Source organism: Rattus norvegicus, chromosome 8 (assembly GCF_036323735.1).
Source record: "Rattus norvegicus strain BN/NHsdMcwi chromosome 8, GRCr8, whole genome shotgun sequence".
Taxonomy (NCBI): Eukaryota; Metazoa; Chordata; class Mammalia; order Rodentia; family Muridae; genus Rattus; species Rattus norvegicus.
The window spans coordinates 45,426,985-45,438,362 of record NC_086026.1 but is presented as its reverse complement, the minus strand read 5'-3'; the positions used below and the strand labels follow the sequence as shown (position 1 = coordinate 45,438,362).

General features: G+C 48.8%; 1 protein-coding gene across 3 annotated transcripts; it reads right to left on the bottom strand.

Annotated features, from left to right (window-relative positions):
- Positions 1 to 386: 386 nt before the first annotated feature.
- Positions 387 to 11,378, bottom strand: Esam (endothelial cell adhesion molecule). Of its 3 annotated transcripts, none has more exons than NM_001004245.1 (7): positions 11,160 to 11,316; positions 7,767 to 7,954; positions 5,012 to 5,213; positions 4,478 to 4,633; positions 1,901 to 2,023; positions 1,486 to 1,612; positions 387 to 1,240 (listed from the first exon to the last, which is right to left on the bottom strand). In NM_001004245.1, the coding sequence occupies exons 1-7, from the start codon at positions 11,227 to 11,229 to the stop codon at positions 922 to 924; spliced, it is 1,185 nt and encodes a 394-aa protein (NP_001004245.1). In that variant the 5' UTR covers positions 11,230 to 11,316; the 3' UTR covers positions 387 to 921. The 3 variants fall into 3 exon arrangements, with proteins under 3 accessions (NP_001004245.1, XP_063121144.1, XP_063121145.1); XM_063265074.1 differs by lacking the exon at positions 11,160 to 11,316 and adding an exon at positions 8,323 to 9,755 and having other exon boundaries at positions 394 to 1,240; XM_063265075.1 differs by lacking the exon at positions 387 to 1,240 and having other exon boundaries at positions 1,485 to 1,612; positions 1,890 to 2,023; positions 11,160 to 11,378.

The following is an 11,378-nucleotide window of genomic DNA, read 5'->3' as shown; positions in this document are numbered from 1 at the left end:
TCAAGTTAGGAAACATGGGGGAGGTCCCTCTCCTCCATCCTGGAGAGGAAGACACCATGAAGTGTGCGGAGGCCCAAGCCCAGGGTCCCAGAGTTCCAGCAGCAAGCACCCCCCACCACCCCATTCAGCACCACCTCCTTGTTGCTCAGAATAGGTTAGGGGCTCCTTAGCCTCAGGCTCTCTTGCCTTCTCTTTCCATATGACAATGAATGGCCCTTCTACAGACTCCAGAAGAGCTATAAGCTAGTAAGTCCTGTGGCTGTGTAAAGCCTCCTGGATGCACAACCTGAATAGGTAGGATCTACTTCATAGCCTCCTGTAACTCAACTCAGAGAGGTCCTAGTTGTCAAAAAAAAAAAAAAAAAAAAAAAAAAAAGAGGATTTGATTACTTGTCCATGTAAATTCGATGTATCTTTATTGAAACTTGCAAAACGAAAACAAAAACATCAATTTCAAGTCAGGTTTAAAATGTCTTCCCTATCCCCTGCTCCAACAAAACCCAGCCAAGCCAGCAGGACAGGTTACATTAATACAGGGAGATGAAGTGAATGGCGAAGGACGAGTTAGATAAGGGTGCTGTAGAGATCACAGAGCCAGGGGCATCACTGACTGGCAGTCTCCTCCAGAGCCCTTGGAGGGTAGCCAATCTCAGCAGCATTCATCTGGCTTCATAGAGAGAAGCAGGGAGGAAGTGAAGCCTCCTCAACCCCCACCCCCAACCTCAGTTCCGTTTCCTCCTTGTGTCCTTTGACCCAGATTTTGGTCTTACTGAGGCCCAGTGTTCCAACAATAGAAGGAGGTAGGGGCAAAGGACTGGAGGTCTAGAGCGTGGGTATCTTCCCAAGATTCAGTCCTCTGTGCCACGGGAGACCTTTCCAGAGAGGTGAGATACCAGATGTAGCTAATGAGTGCCTGGGCTATCACACGAGAGACCCGGCCTGACTCTGTGCAGGTACCATCACGGGCACGGCACCCATGCGGTTCAGAGTAGAAGAAGAAACCCCACCTGGGGTCAGGGACACTGCCTGAGGTGGCGGCCCATCCGTCCTAGGCAGTCTGGGTGAGGACAGGGCCTGGCTAGAGACACTGGGTGTAGGAGTAAACGTGCCAGGTCTTGGAGGAGCAGCTTTGGGTGGCCGCAGAGCTCGTGCTGAGGTGACTGAGGAAAGTGTCCCATTCTTGGAGATTGTGTCTGAGCCTTTGGTCCAAGGCAAGGTCCGGGGAGCAATGGCATCTTCCCTGGTCATCAAATAAGTAACACATGAGAAGCCAAAAGGAGAAAAGGGAGAAGAGTTTCTACACGCCTGCCTTACTGTTCCTCCTCACAACTCCTCCCCTCTCTCCCCCTCCCTTTAAATCTTCCCGTAAGAATATTGTTACGCCCACTGCCCATCTCTCTATCAAAAATGGGAGTGGTTTGAATTCCCAGATGCCAGAGAAAAGTCTGAAGAGTTGTCACCTCCTCAAGGGTCAGGGACACCTACTTGATATCGTTGGCCAGCTCTTCCAGGGTCTTGCTGCGGCGTTGGTACAACAGGACCAGACCAGCTATCAGCACCAACCCAACAAAAGTGCCCACCACTGCTCCAGCGACCACAGCAGCCTTGGACCCTGAAAAAGCATTAGTGTCAGAAAGGGGACATTTACCTGTTCCCTATTCGCTCAAGTTCCACTACTCAGCTATCACCATGACATTCTACCCTTCTGTCTGTTAAGATGGGGTAGAGGGCTGGCTGCCAAGTAGAAAATGGCTAGACACTGTCCGAACAGCTGTACCTGCCTTTGACCAAGTCCAATTCCCAGTCGTGAATCAATGAGAAGCCACAGCAGACAGACCTCTTCTTCCCTGCAAAGCCACCCACTGACCATACTGCCTCACCACACTTACCCCTTACTGACCTGTCATCACGTCCAAGGTCACATTGCACTGGGCAAAGCCCACTCTGTTTTGGGCCTTGCAGACATAGACTCCAGACATGGCAGTGGAAATGTTGGTGAGCTTCAAAGATCCACGGACGGTATCTATGGAACCAATTTAGCTGTCAGTCCAAGGGTTACCTTTTCCATTAAACAAACAAACCAACAAAACCCAAACATATATATATATATATATATATATATATATATATATATATATATATATATATATATATGCCCCAGTTCTGGAATGGCCTCTCTTTGAGTCTCTGAGACTCACTCTCATCTCTGGCTTTATGGGCAGGAAGAATCTGGCAGCACTCTGGACTCTGCAGACAGACTAGCTCAATGCCTGCTCTGTTTCTATTCCTCAACGGTCCCAACTGATCTCTGAACAAAAGTTGCTATGTAGAAAAACCAAATCATCATTCTGACATTTGTTTCTGGAAGGCCATGTAGGAGGATGATCAGACAGAAAGAACATTTGACTAGAAACTGGAAGAGCTGTTATCCCAAATGCCCATGTGACCCTTGTGGGTCCCCACTCCTTCACCTACAAATTGGGGATAATACTCTTCAGCCACTGGGGTTGAGAAGTATGAACAGACTATGCATGCTGACCGTTTGGCTGTTGACTCTTTGCTGAGCCTGACCTAAGCTCTGTACCTGCTTTTCCTCCACAAGAAACCTATTCATTGAGCCCCTTTTAAAATTGTTATATAATTATTAAAGTGCTCGGATTAGGGGCTAGGGAAATAGTTCAGTAAATGCTGGCCAGCCACCATAGCTAAATCAATAAGCATAGATCCCAGGGAGAGACCCTTTCTCACAAGTCAAGGTAGACAGCTCCTGTCCCAAGGGTGACAGCTGGCCTCCACACACCTCAAGCATCTACACTCGGCTTACATCGGAGGGAAGGAGTCAAATGGGTCCCAGGGGTTTAGTTCAGTAGTAAAATTGAAGTTTAGTGCAAGACCCTGCATTCTATCTACAGCACCAATAAAATAAAATGGTCCAGTGGAAAGTAGAAAGGGGAAAAATAAAAATATTTATACCCACCACCGACACCCAGTAGTGGTTACCATTTTGCTGTACTTCTTTTAGTTACCCCTCTTCCCCCCACTGACGTTTTAAAATAATACTCTGGGGCCAGTGAGATGCTTCAGTGAGGAAGTTACTTGCCACCTGCGCCTGGCCACATGTGTTTATAATCCCCTGAAACCCACACAAAAGTGAGAGGAGAAGACAAGCTCCACAAAGTTGTCCTCAAGCATGGCACACATACACACCTGCCATGTGCATACACAATAACAACAACAAAAACAACAACAATAATAATAAACAACTTGCTTAAAGTATTTAAAATGATACTTCAAAATGTATCTTCAAAAACACTATCCATGAAGCTGAGTGTAGTGTTGTGCACATTTAATCCAGCACTTGGGAGACAGAGGCAGTCAAATTTCGGTGAGTTTAAAGTAAGTCTGGTCTACATTTTAAGTTCTAGAACAGCCATAGAAGAGACACGAGACCCTGTCTCAAAAACGAAACAAAAAAAAAAAAAACAACAGCAACAAAAAATTACTTGTTATTTTATACAGTCAAAACACCATTGCAAAGGCAAAGCCTCAGCAATTAATAATGACCTCCTTAAAGTCATCTAATGACTCATATTTCAAATATTCCAGTAGCTGAACACAGTCTATATTCCTAGAACTCAGGAAGCTGAGGCAGAAGGATCATTAGTTTGAGGCCAGTGATATATATATATATATATATACATATATATATATATATATATATATATGGAGAGTGAGAGAGGATATATATAGAGAGAGGAGATATATATATATATATATATAGAGAGAGAGAGAGAGAGAGAGAGAGAGAGAGACTCTGTCTCAAAAAACCAAGGAATCTTGGGGTGTGACTCAGTGGTAGAGTGCCTCCCTTTCTTTTTCTTTTTAAAGATTTATTTATTTATTACATATGAGTACATTGTAGCTGTCTTTAAACACACCAGAAGAGAGCATCAGATCCCATTACAGATGGTTGTGAGCCACCATGTGGTTGCTGGGATTTGAACTCAGGACCTTTGGAAGAGCAATCAGTGCTCTTAACCACTGAGCCATCTCTCCAGCCCCGAGTGCCTCCCTTTCATGTCCAAGATCCTGAGTTAAATTTGCCAGTATCTCACACCACACACACACACACACACACACACACACACACACACACACTCACACACACACAATCCTTCCCAATTTATTTTTTATAGCTGGAGTGTATAAATCTCATTTTACAAGCAAGAGAGTGGGGGAAAAGAGTCACCAAGCTACTGAGCTGCAGGACAGGAACTTGAATCAGGACGTTCAGTCCCAGACCTCAGTAAGAGCATATATACACAGTTCTTGAAGCATGGAGCGTAGCACCTGCTAACATGTCACCTCTCCGTGTCCCTTTCTGTAGAGCCTGTTCCCATCACTCCAGTCTGTGAGGTACCTCTCATCCTTCCTCTTCTTCAGCCACCATTTCAGAGACCTCCAGGAACTTCCTTACCTAAGGCTGGTCCAAAGAAGACCTGGGAGGATGGCGCCAGCCTCTCCCACTGGTATTGAGCAGTAGGTTTACTCCTTGGGGACTTGCAGTTCAGAGTCACATTGGTCCCCACATAGGGTACACCCTGAAAACTACAGGATGGAGGAGCTGGAGGAACTAGAGAAGGGAAGGCAGGTTAAAATCCATACTCTAAGGACCCACAGGTTCCACTCCACTCCCCTAATCTCTTTAAATATTCCACATTTCTTCTTCTTTTTTTTAAGATTTATATATTTCATGTATGTGAGTATACTGTCGCTGTCTTCAGACACACCAGAGGGCTACAGATAGTTATGAGTCACCATGTGGTTGCTGGGAATTGAACTCAGGACCTCTGGAAGAGCAGTCAGTGCTCTTAACCACTGAGCCGTCTCTCCAGCTCAACATTCCACATTTCATCCCCAAGTCTTAGGCTCAGTCACTTGAGAGGGAGCCCTGCTTCACCTCCCTGTCCTGGCAAGGAAAAGGATCCCGAGATGTGCCCTTCTTACTCACCCAGCACTTTGAGCTCTATCGTTTTGATGCTGTGGCCTATATTTTTGCCGTCACTGTCGTACGCATTGACAGAACAGCGGTAGGTCCCAGAGTCTCCCTCCTGGAGGGCATCCAGGCGCAGGGACACATTCCGTGTGGAGATGGAGTGGACCAGGGTTACTCCAGGTTTATTTGACAGGGAACCCTTGAAATAAGACAAGACCTAGTGGGGACAAGAGATCGGTTAGTAGCCTCCAATGCAGCTGTCATTATTGTCAGCATCTGTTGCCAGGTGTGTCTTCCCCCTCCAGAATGGACTCCTTCACTGCTTCCTCACTTGAACACAGCCTTCTGACCTGAACCACCTTTCATTAACCTGTCTTCTCACCCATCCATGCACACCTCCAAGCAGTTCCCACGTGGAGCGTCTCTTAAGAACCTAAAGGTTGGGGTTGGGGATTTGGCTCAGTGGTAGAGCGCTTACCTAGGAAGCATAAGGTCCTGGGTTCGGTCCCCAGCCCCAGAAAAAAAAAAAAAGAACCTAAAGGTTCTTCTACCTTTCAAAGTCACATTAAAAAAACAAACAAACAAACAAACCAGACCCCCCCCCCTCAACCCCGTAATAGAATAAGGTATAGCTGGGAAGATAGCTCGGTCTCTGACATACTTGTACTGCACACATGAAGATCTGAGTTCAGACCTCAGAACTCATGTTTAAAAATCAAAACAAACAAAAATCTCAACATCGTGGAACATTTTTTTTTTCACAGCACCGTGCAGTTTCTTCACCATTCAAGTATACTAGTGTCTGATACGGTTGGGACAGGATTGGAACAGCAAAGTCATATTCAGCATCTGACAGGTTGGAAGGAACACCACACACTCCTCCCAAACGTCCCACACACTCCTCACAAACGTCTTCCACGGGGTCAATACAGTACCTAGCACACCGAGCGTGTTGAGATGGAAAAGGCAGAATGAGAAAAACAGCTACATTCGAAAAAGACTAAAACACTTCCAGTTTCTCCCCTATTGAGCCGGTAAAGCATCTCCCCTTCAAGGCTGACTATTTTTCTCTAAGAACTGACTTTCTCCTCAACCCCTTCCTAAATCTCCAAAGTCTGTACTGGCCAGTGTTGTTTTACTTTTTCCTTCCTGACAAATATTCTAGAAGCTGATATGGGATCATAGAGGTGGGACACATATAACTCTGAAGCTGGAAAAGCCACAAACAGGTGAACTCTGGGACTTGCTGGTGAGCCAGCATAGCCCAGTGGGTGAGCTTCGGGGCTGTTAATGTGAGACCCTGTCTCAAAACCAAGATAGATAGCGCCTGAAGAATGACACCCACAAAGGTTGACTTCTGTCCTGAGAATGAACGTGCACGTGCGCGCGCACACACACACACACACACACACACACAAATACATCAACATGCATACACATCCAAACATGCACGTACACACACACACACAAATTTAAATGGGGGATTGATCAAGAGTGCCTGCTTTGCCCTGGTGTATTGAGGAATTTCTAGGTTCCATTTCCAGCAATCCCAGCACTTGGGAGGCAGAAGCAGAGGCAGGTAGGCAGACTCTGGGAGTTCGAGGCCGGCCTGGTCTATGTAATGAATTCCAGGTCAGCCAGGACTATAGAGAGAGATGCTGACAAGAAAGAAAGAAAAAGAAAGAAAGAAAGAAAGAAAGAAAGAAAGAAAGAAAGAAAGGAGGGAGGGAGGGAGGGAGGGAGGGAGGAAAAGGGAGGGAGAAAGATAGAAAAAGAAAGAAAGGAAGGAAGAAAGGAAGGAAGGAAGGAAGGAGAAAATCAAACCTAAAACCCAAGATAATTAGATTAAATGACTTCCCTGAATACATTTTCCAAGATCATGCAAGGAATCTGTACAGTGAAAGAATCTGAAAATGGTTTCATTAGCTTCCGGATAAAACACCACTGAGTGCCAGTCCTGCGTAGTGGAGGAACGGAGACACCAAGGGATGGAAGGAGGCCATACTGTCTTTTACAGACATAAAAAAATTTAGGGGTTTGGGGTTGGCAAGATGGCTCTCTGTGGGGGCTGGGGGGAAGCATACCATCAAGGACCAAGGCTAATGATCTGAGTTCAATCCCTGAAAGTCACATAGAGATAGAAGGGAAGAACTGACTCCTGAAAGTTTAAGCCTGACCTCTGCACTAGCACCACGGCCTGTACAAACCCACTCTACACAAACACCATGGGATGGTGCTGGAGATTGATAACGATGAGGGTGGTGACAGATGAGAAATTCTGTTTAAAAGCAAAGGAGTATTGCCTGGAAGGCAGATGGATCCAGGAAGAGATGTGGCCTGTATTTGATAACCTCAAGCCCAGAAAATGTCAGCACACAGCATGTGGAGCTTTTGAAATTGGTGAGTCGGGCATGGCGTCCCCTGCCTTTAATCTCAGCACTCAGGAAGCAGAGGCAGACAGATCTCTGAGTTTTGAGGCCAGCCGGGTATACAGGATGAGACCAACAAGGAAAAGGTTGTGTTTTATTCACAACGTGTCTCTTCTATCCTCAGCCCCACCCCCGGAACCCCACCCCACCCCCAAGCCTTGTGCCTCTGTGCTTTTCCCACAGACACTTTTACCAGTTTTGTATCCTGGGTTTCACAATGAGAGCCAACATGGATACTGTGAGCCCGTCTTCTCTTCCCTATAACATTGTCCTCCATCCACATTCTCTGCCAGCTCATCCCTATACCCTTAGGTTGTCATTGGCTAAGATTTTCCCCTCACCTGCTTTGGTTCCTTCCCTTCTTGTTCCAAGAACCAAATCAGGAAGGGCGCCTCCCAGGGGTGGGATGAAGACTCCTCCCGTGCCATCGTGTACCAGGCGGGGAGCACCACTTCTTCCCCCTCTACCGCCTCCAATTTGTTGAGGCCAGGGGGCACGTGCAGCTCCATCTGAGCCAGTGAGAAGGCAGCTGAAACACAGAGCATAGAAGACTGTTAGCTCCTAGGGTGGGCTCCCTGGTCAGCCGATGGAGCCGCCCTAACTTCCGTCGCTCGAGGAGAAAACATGTCTCACGAGGACAAAGCCTGGGACGTGCCGGGAGACCTCTTTCCCAGGGTCCTGCTTCTGCTCACTCCGACGTCTTGTGTCTAGAGTAGGGATGGGACCACATTTCTATGTATTCATTCTAATCCTGAGGTACAGAGTCTGAGCAAGTTCACCTCCAGAAAAGGACAACTCCAGAAGGAAAGCAGACCTGCTTCTGACCCACACCCTCACGGCACACACTTGCTCCTCCAGTCTCCTTGGTGAAAGGCAAGGAAGAATGAAGATGCCAACCCATATGACGCCCGAGCTCGCAACCGGATGGCAGAGCGAGACGCAGTTACTCATTAACTTCGCTGCTCGTTCAGAACTCCGAGAGAGCCGACTCCCGCTCCTGCTGGTGACCTGAGGAATCGTAGTCCCACTGAGTCAGCTCCCCTAGGAAAACACTTGCCTGAGTCCCAATCTAACCCTCAAGAACCCTTTTGGGGGGGGGGGGGTCCTGGCTATTATAGTGAAATGCCTCTGGGTTGCAGGACGTTTCAGGATGAGAGGTAATCTTCCCACAAGTACAAAACTTCCCCAACGCGCGTTGAGGAGGAGGAAGTGGGACAGTGATGACACTACAGTGCCCAGAACACGCTTTCTGCCCTTCGGAGAAGCGAGAGGTCATGCAGTGAAAGCCTTTTGGGAAAATAACTTTGGGTTAGTACAGAGCCGAGCCTGGGAACACCGGTAGCTCTCTTCCTGAGTCTTGCTCTTCCCGTATTATAGCACTCTGCACTCAGGACAAGCTGCCACCTTGAGGAAGGCGAGCGAGCAGCCGAGGTTCGGAGGCCCCAGACTATCTGCGCCCGCAAAGCCAGGAGGAAGGCGGGGAGACTTAGAACTCTATTGAGCCAGGATGCACGACTCCCCTTTCGTTTCCCGGCCACGTCTTAACCAAGGCCCCCACCCCTTTTTCTTGTCCTTCGTGGCATCCTCCACCCCTGATATTTCCTGGTAGGTCCCTGCAGTCGGAGCAGGAAACTTGCGCCCGCCGATAAGGCAGAAGACAATGAAGCCAGGGCAGCTAGACCGGAGGCTCTGCTGGCAAAAATAACCCCGCCTTGAGAAGGTCCTCCTCCCACCAGGGACTCCTCCCGCAGGTTGTTCCGCTACCGCCAGGCGCGTCTGGAGCCTCCAGGCAGCTGCCGCGCTCCCCAGCCTTCTCGTTGAAAGGCCGGTAAGGAGGAGAACGTGTCTATCATCAGCCAGACTCAAGCTTCGCTCCCCAAGGGCGCCCTAGCTGCCTCTTGCAGGTTTTGCACTCGCAGTTTGCAAAGTGAGGGGCAGGGGCTGGAAGTGGGAAGTGAGATGCAGTGATGGACACACTTGCTTCGAGGTGGGCAAGGGGCTCCTGAGATTTCCTAGCCCTCTGCTCTGGCGTCACTCAGAACAGAAGAACCCCCTAACTGATCAGATCTTTTTGTGATTGGGTGCTGCAAGAAGAAAAATGGGGAGTTGCTGGGTTCCAATGAAGGACTCGGGATCTGCTCAAGAATAGCATCATTTGGCCCAATCTGAGACCAAAGGGAGAGAGCAGGCCAAGGGCCTAAGCAGAGCGAATGGGCCCTGCTCCCCAGGGCTACTATTTTTAGTCTCCCTCTTTCTCTGAGAAACTCCCCTTGTGGGCTTCTCACGCTCCAGGGGCAGTTCTGAGCCACGAAAGAGCACGTGGAGCAGTAGGGCCTTACTGCGTTGTGCCTTCCTCTAGAGCAGCAAGAGAACGCATTTAACCCTCCAGAGGCCAAGAAGGGCAACCTCCATGGCATCGGTAGCCTCTCAGGCTCTGGATCTTTGATATGACAAAATCAAACTCAAAACTGGAAGAGAAAAAGGAAGGGGCCAGAGGTGAGGTGCAGAGGACACCCGTGATGCTCAGGCAGCCAATATAGGGTTTTCCTCCCTTGCTTGGAGGCTGACACTGCCCTTTCCAACCCAGTAAGGGTCAAATTGAGGAAGAATGCAGAAAAGAAACAGAAGCTGAGGTTGAAGAAACTGAAGGAGCAGGAAATACTCCAGGCGTTGGAGCAAAGGGCGGAAGCTCATGAGACTCATATCTGGGAACCTTAAGGTTTCATGCCCTTCAAACCACTCCGACACAGACCAAGCTGAAAGCGACCCATGCATGCACGGGAGCAAGGAAAGCCCCATCAATGCCACTGAATTTCCTCTACATTCTTCCAGGTCTTACTTGCTCTGACATCCTCTAGCCCAAGGAAGGAATTAAAGCAGAAGCTTCCCAACCCAGACAGTAAAACAGCCCCGGGGGAACAGCTTATAATGGACTAAGTTCCTACTGAGTTATTTCCCTCCAGGTACGGTACTGGACCACCTTCAGCTCCTGCTCAAGCTAGTTGTCCTGGGCAGCTCACCCAAGCACTTGCTTCCAGAGGGTTCCTTCCTCTTGGACCCTTTGGTACCCTCTCCCTGCTTTCCTTGTTCCTTTGGATCTAAGAAAAGGTACCGGATCGTGGCAGACCTGAAAATGCACTGTATGACTACTCTGAGCAACTGACCTCTTCCCGAATTTCCTGTGTCCAAATGACCTCATGGTCAGGCTTTGGGGGCATTCCCTTTGATTTCCAGGGCAGGAAGCAGGAGGGAAAGAAAGGAACTTGGTGCGGGAAACGCTGGGACGTGAAGTACTGCTTGAAGCACTTGCGTCAAGGCTGAGGACCAGGCATTTCCCCCAGGGATCTTTCACATCAGCTTGAATGTGGGGTGGGGTGGGGGGACTGGAACTAAGTCTTTAAGCTCTTTAGTCACTGTCTCATCCAGTGCCTCAGCTTATCCAGCTGTGATGAGTGGGGGTGGAGAGTAGACAGGAATAACTTAACTCACCCCAAAGGTCTTGCCTGGAGATGCCTTTGTCCCCCCTCCCCAACACCACACACCACACCAAAGCTAAAAGCTGTTCTAGCCATAGAAGGGAGAAAGTGTAGCACCAAACAGTGATGCCCAGAAGTGGAGAGTAATGAGGAAAGACAAGAATGTCGAGCAAAAGTCCCTTCAGACCCACTCCCTAAAGTCCTCCTAGGATCGGATTTACCTGATCAAAGCCCCTCCAGACCCGGTGTTTGACTCACCAAGGGTACTCAGTCCCAGGAACAAAACCCGCAGTAAGCTGGTCTCGGGGGTTCTGGCCGGAAGAATCATGGCCCTCCGTGGCCCGAAGCACTCAGGGACAGTTGGGCACACTACAGTCTACAGGTGCTATGGGTGAGCAGCGGCAACCCGAATGTGCACAGGAACCAGGCTACTGACAAGGGTGGCTCCAACCCAAGTCAGCGGGTGTGCGGATGGGG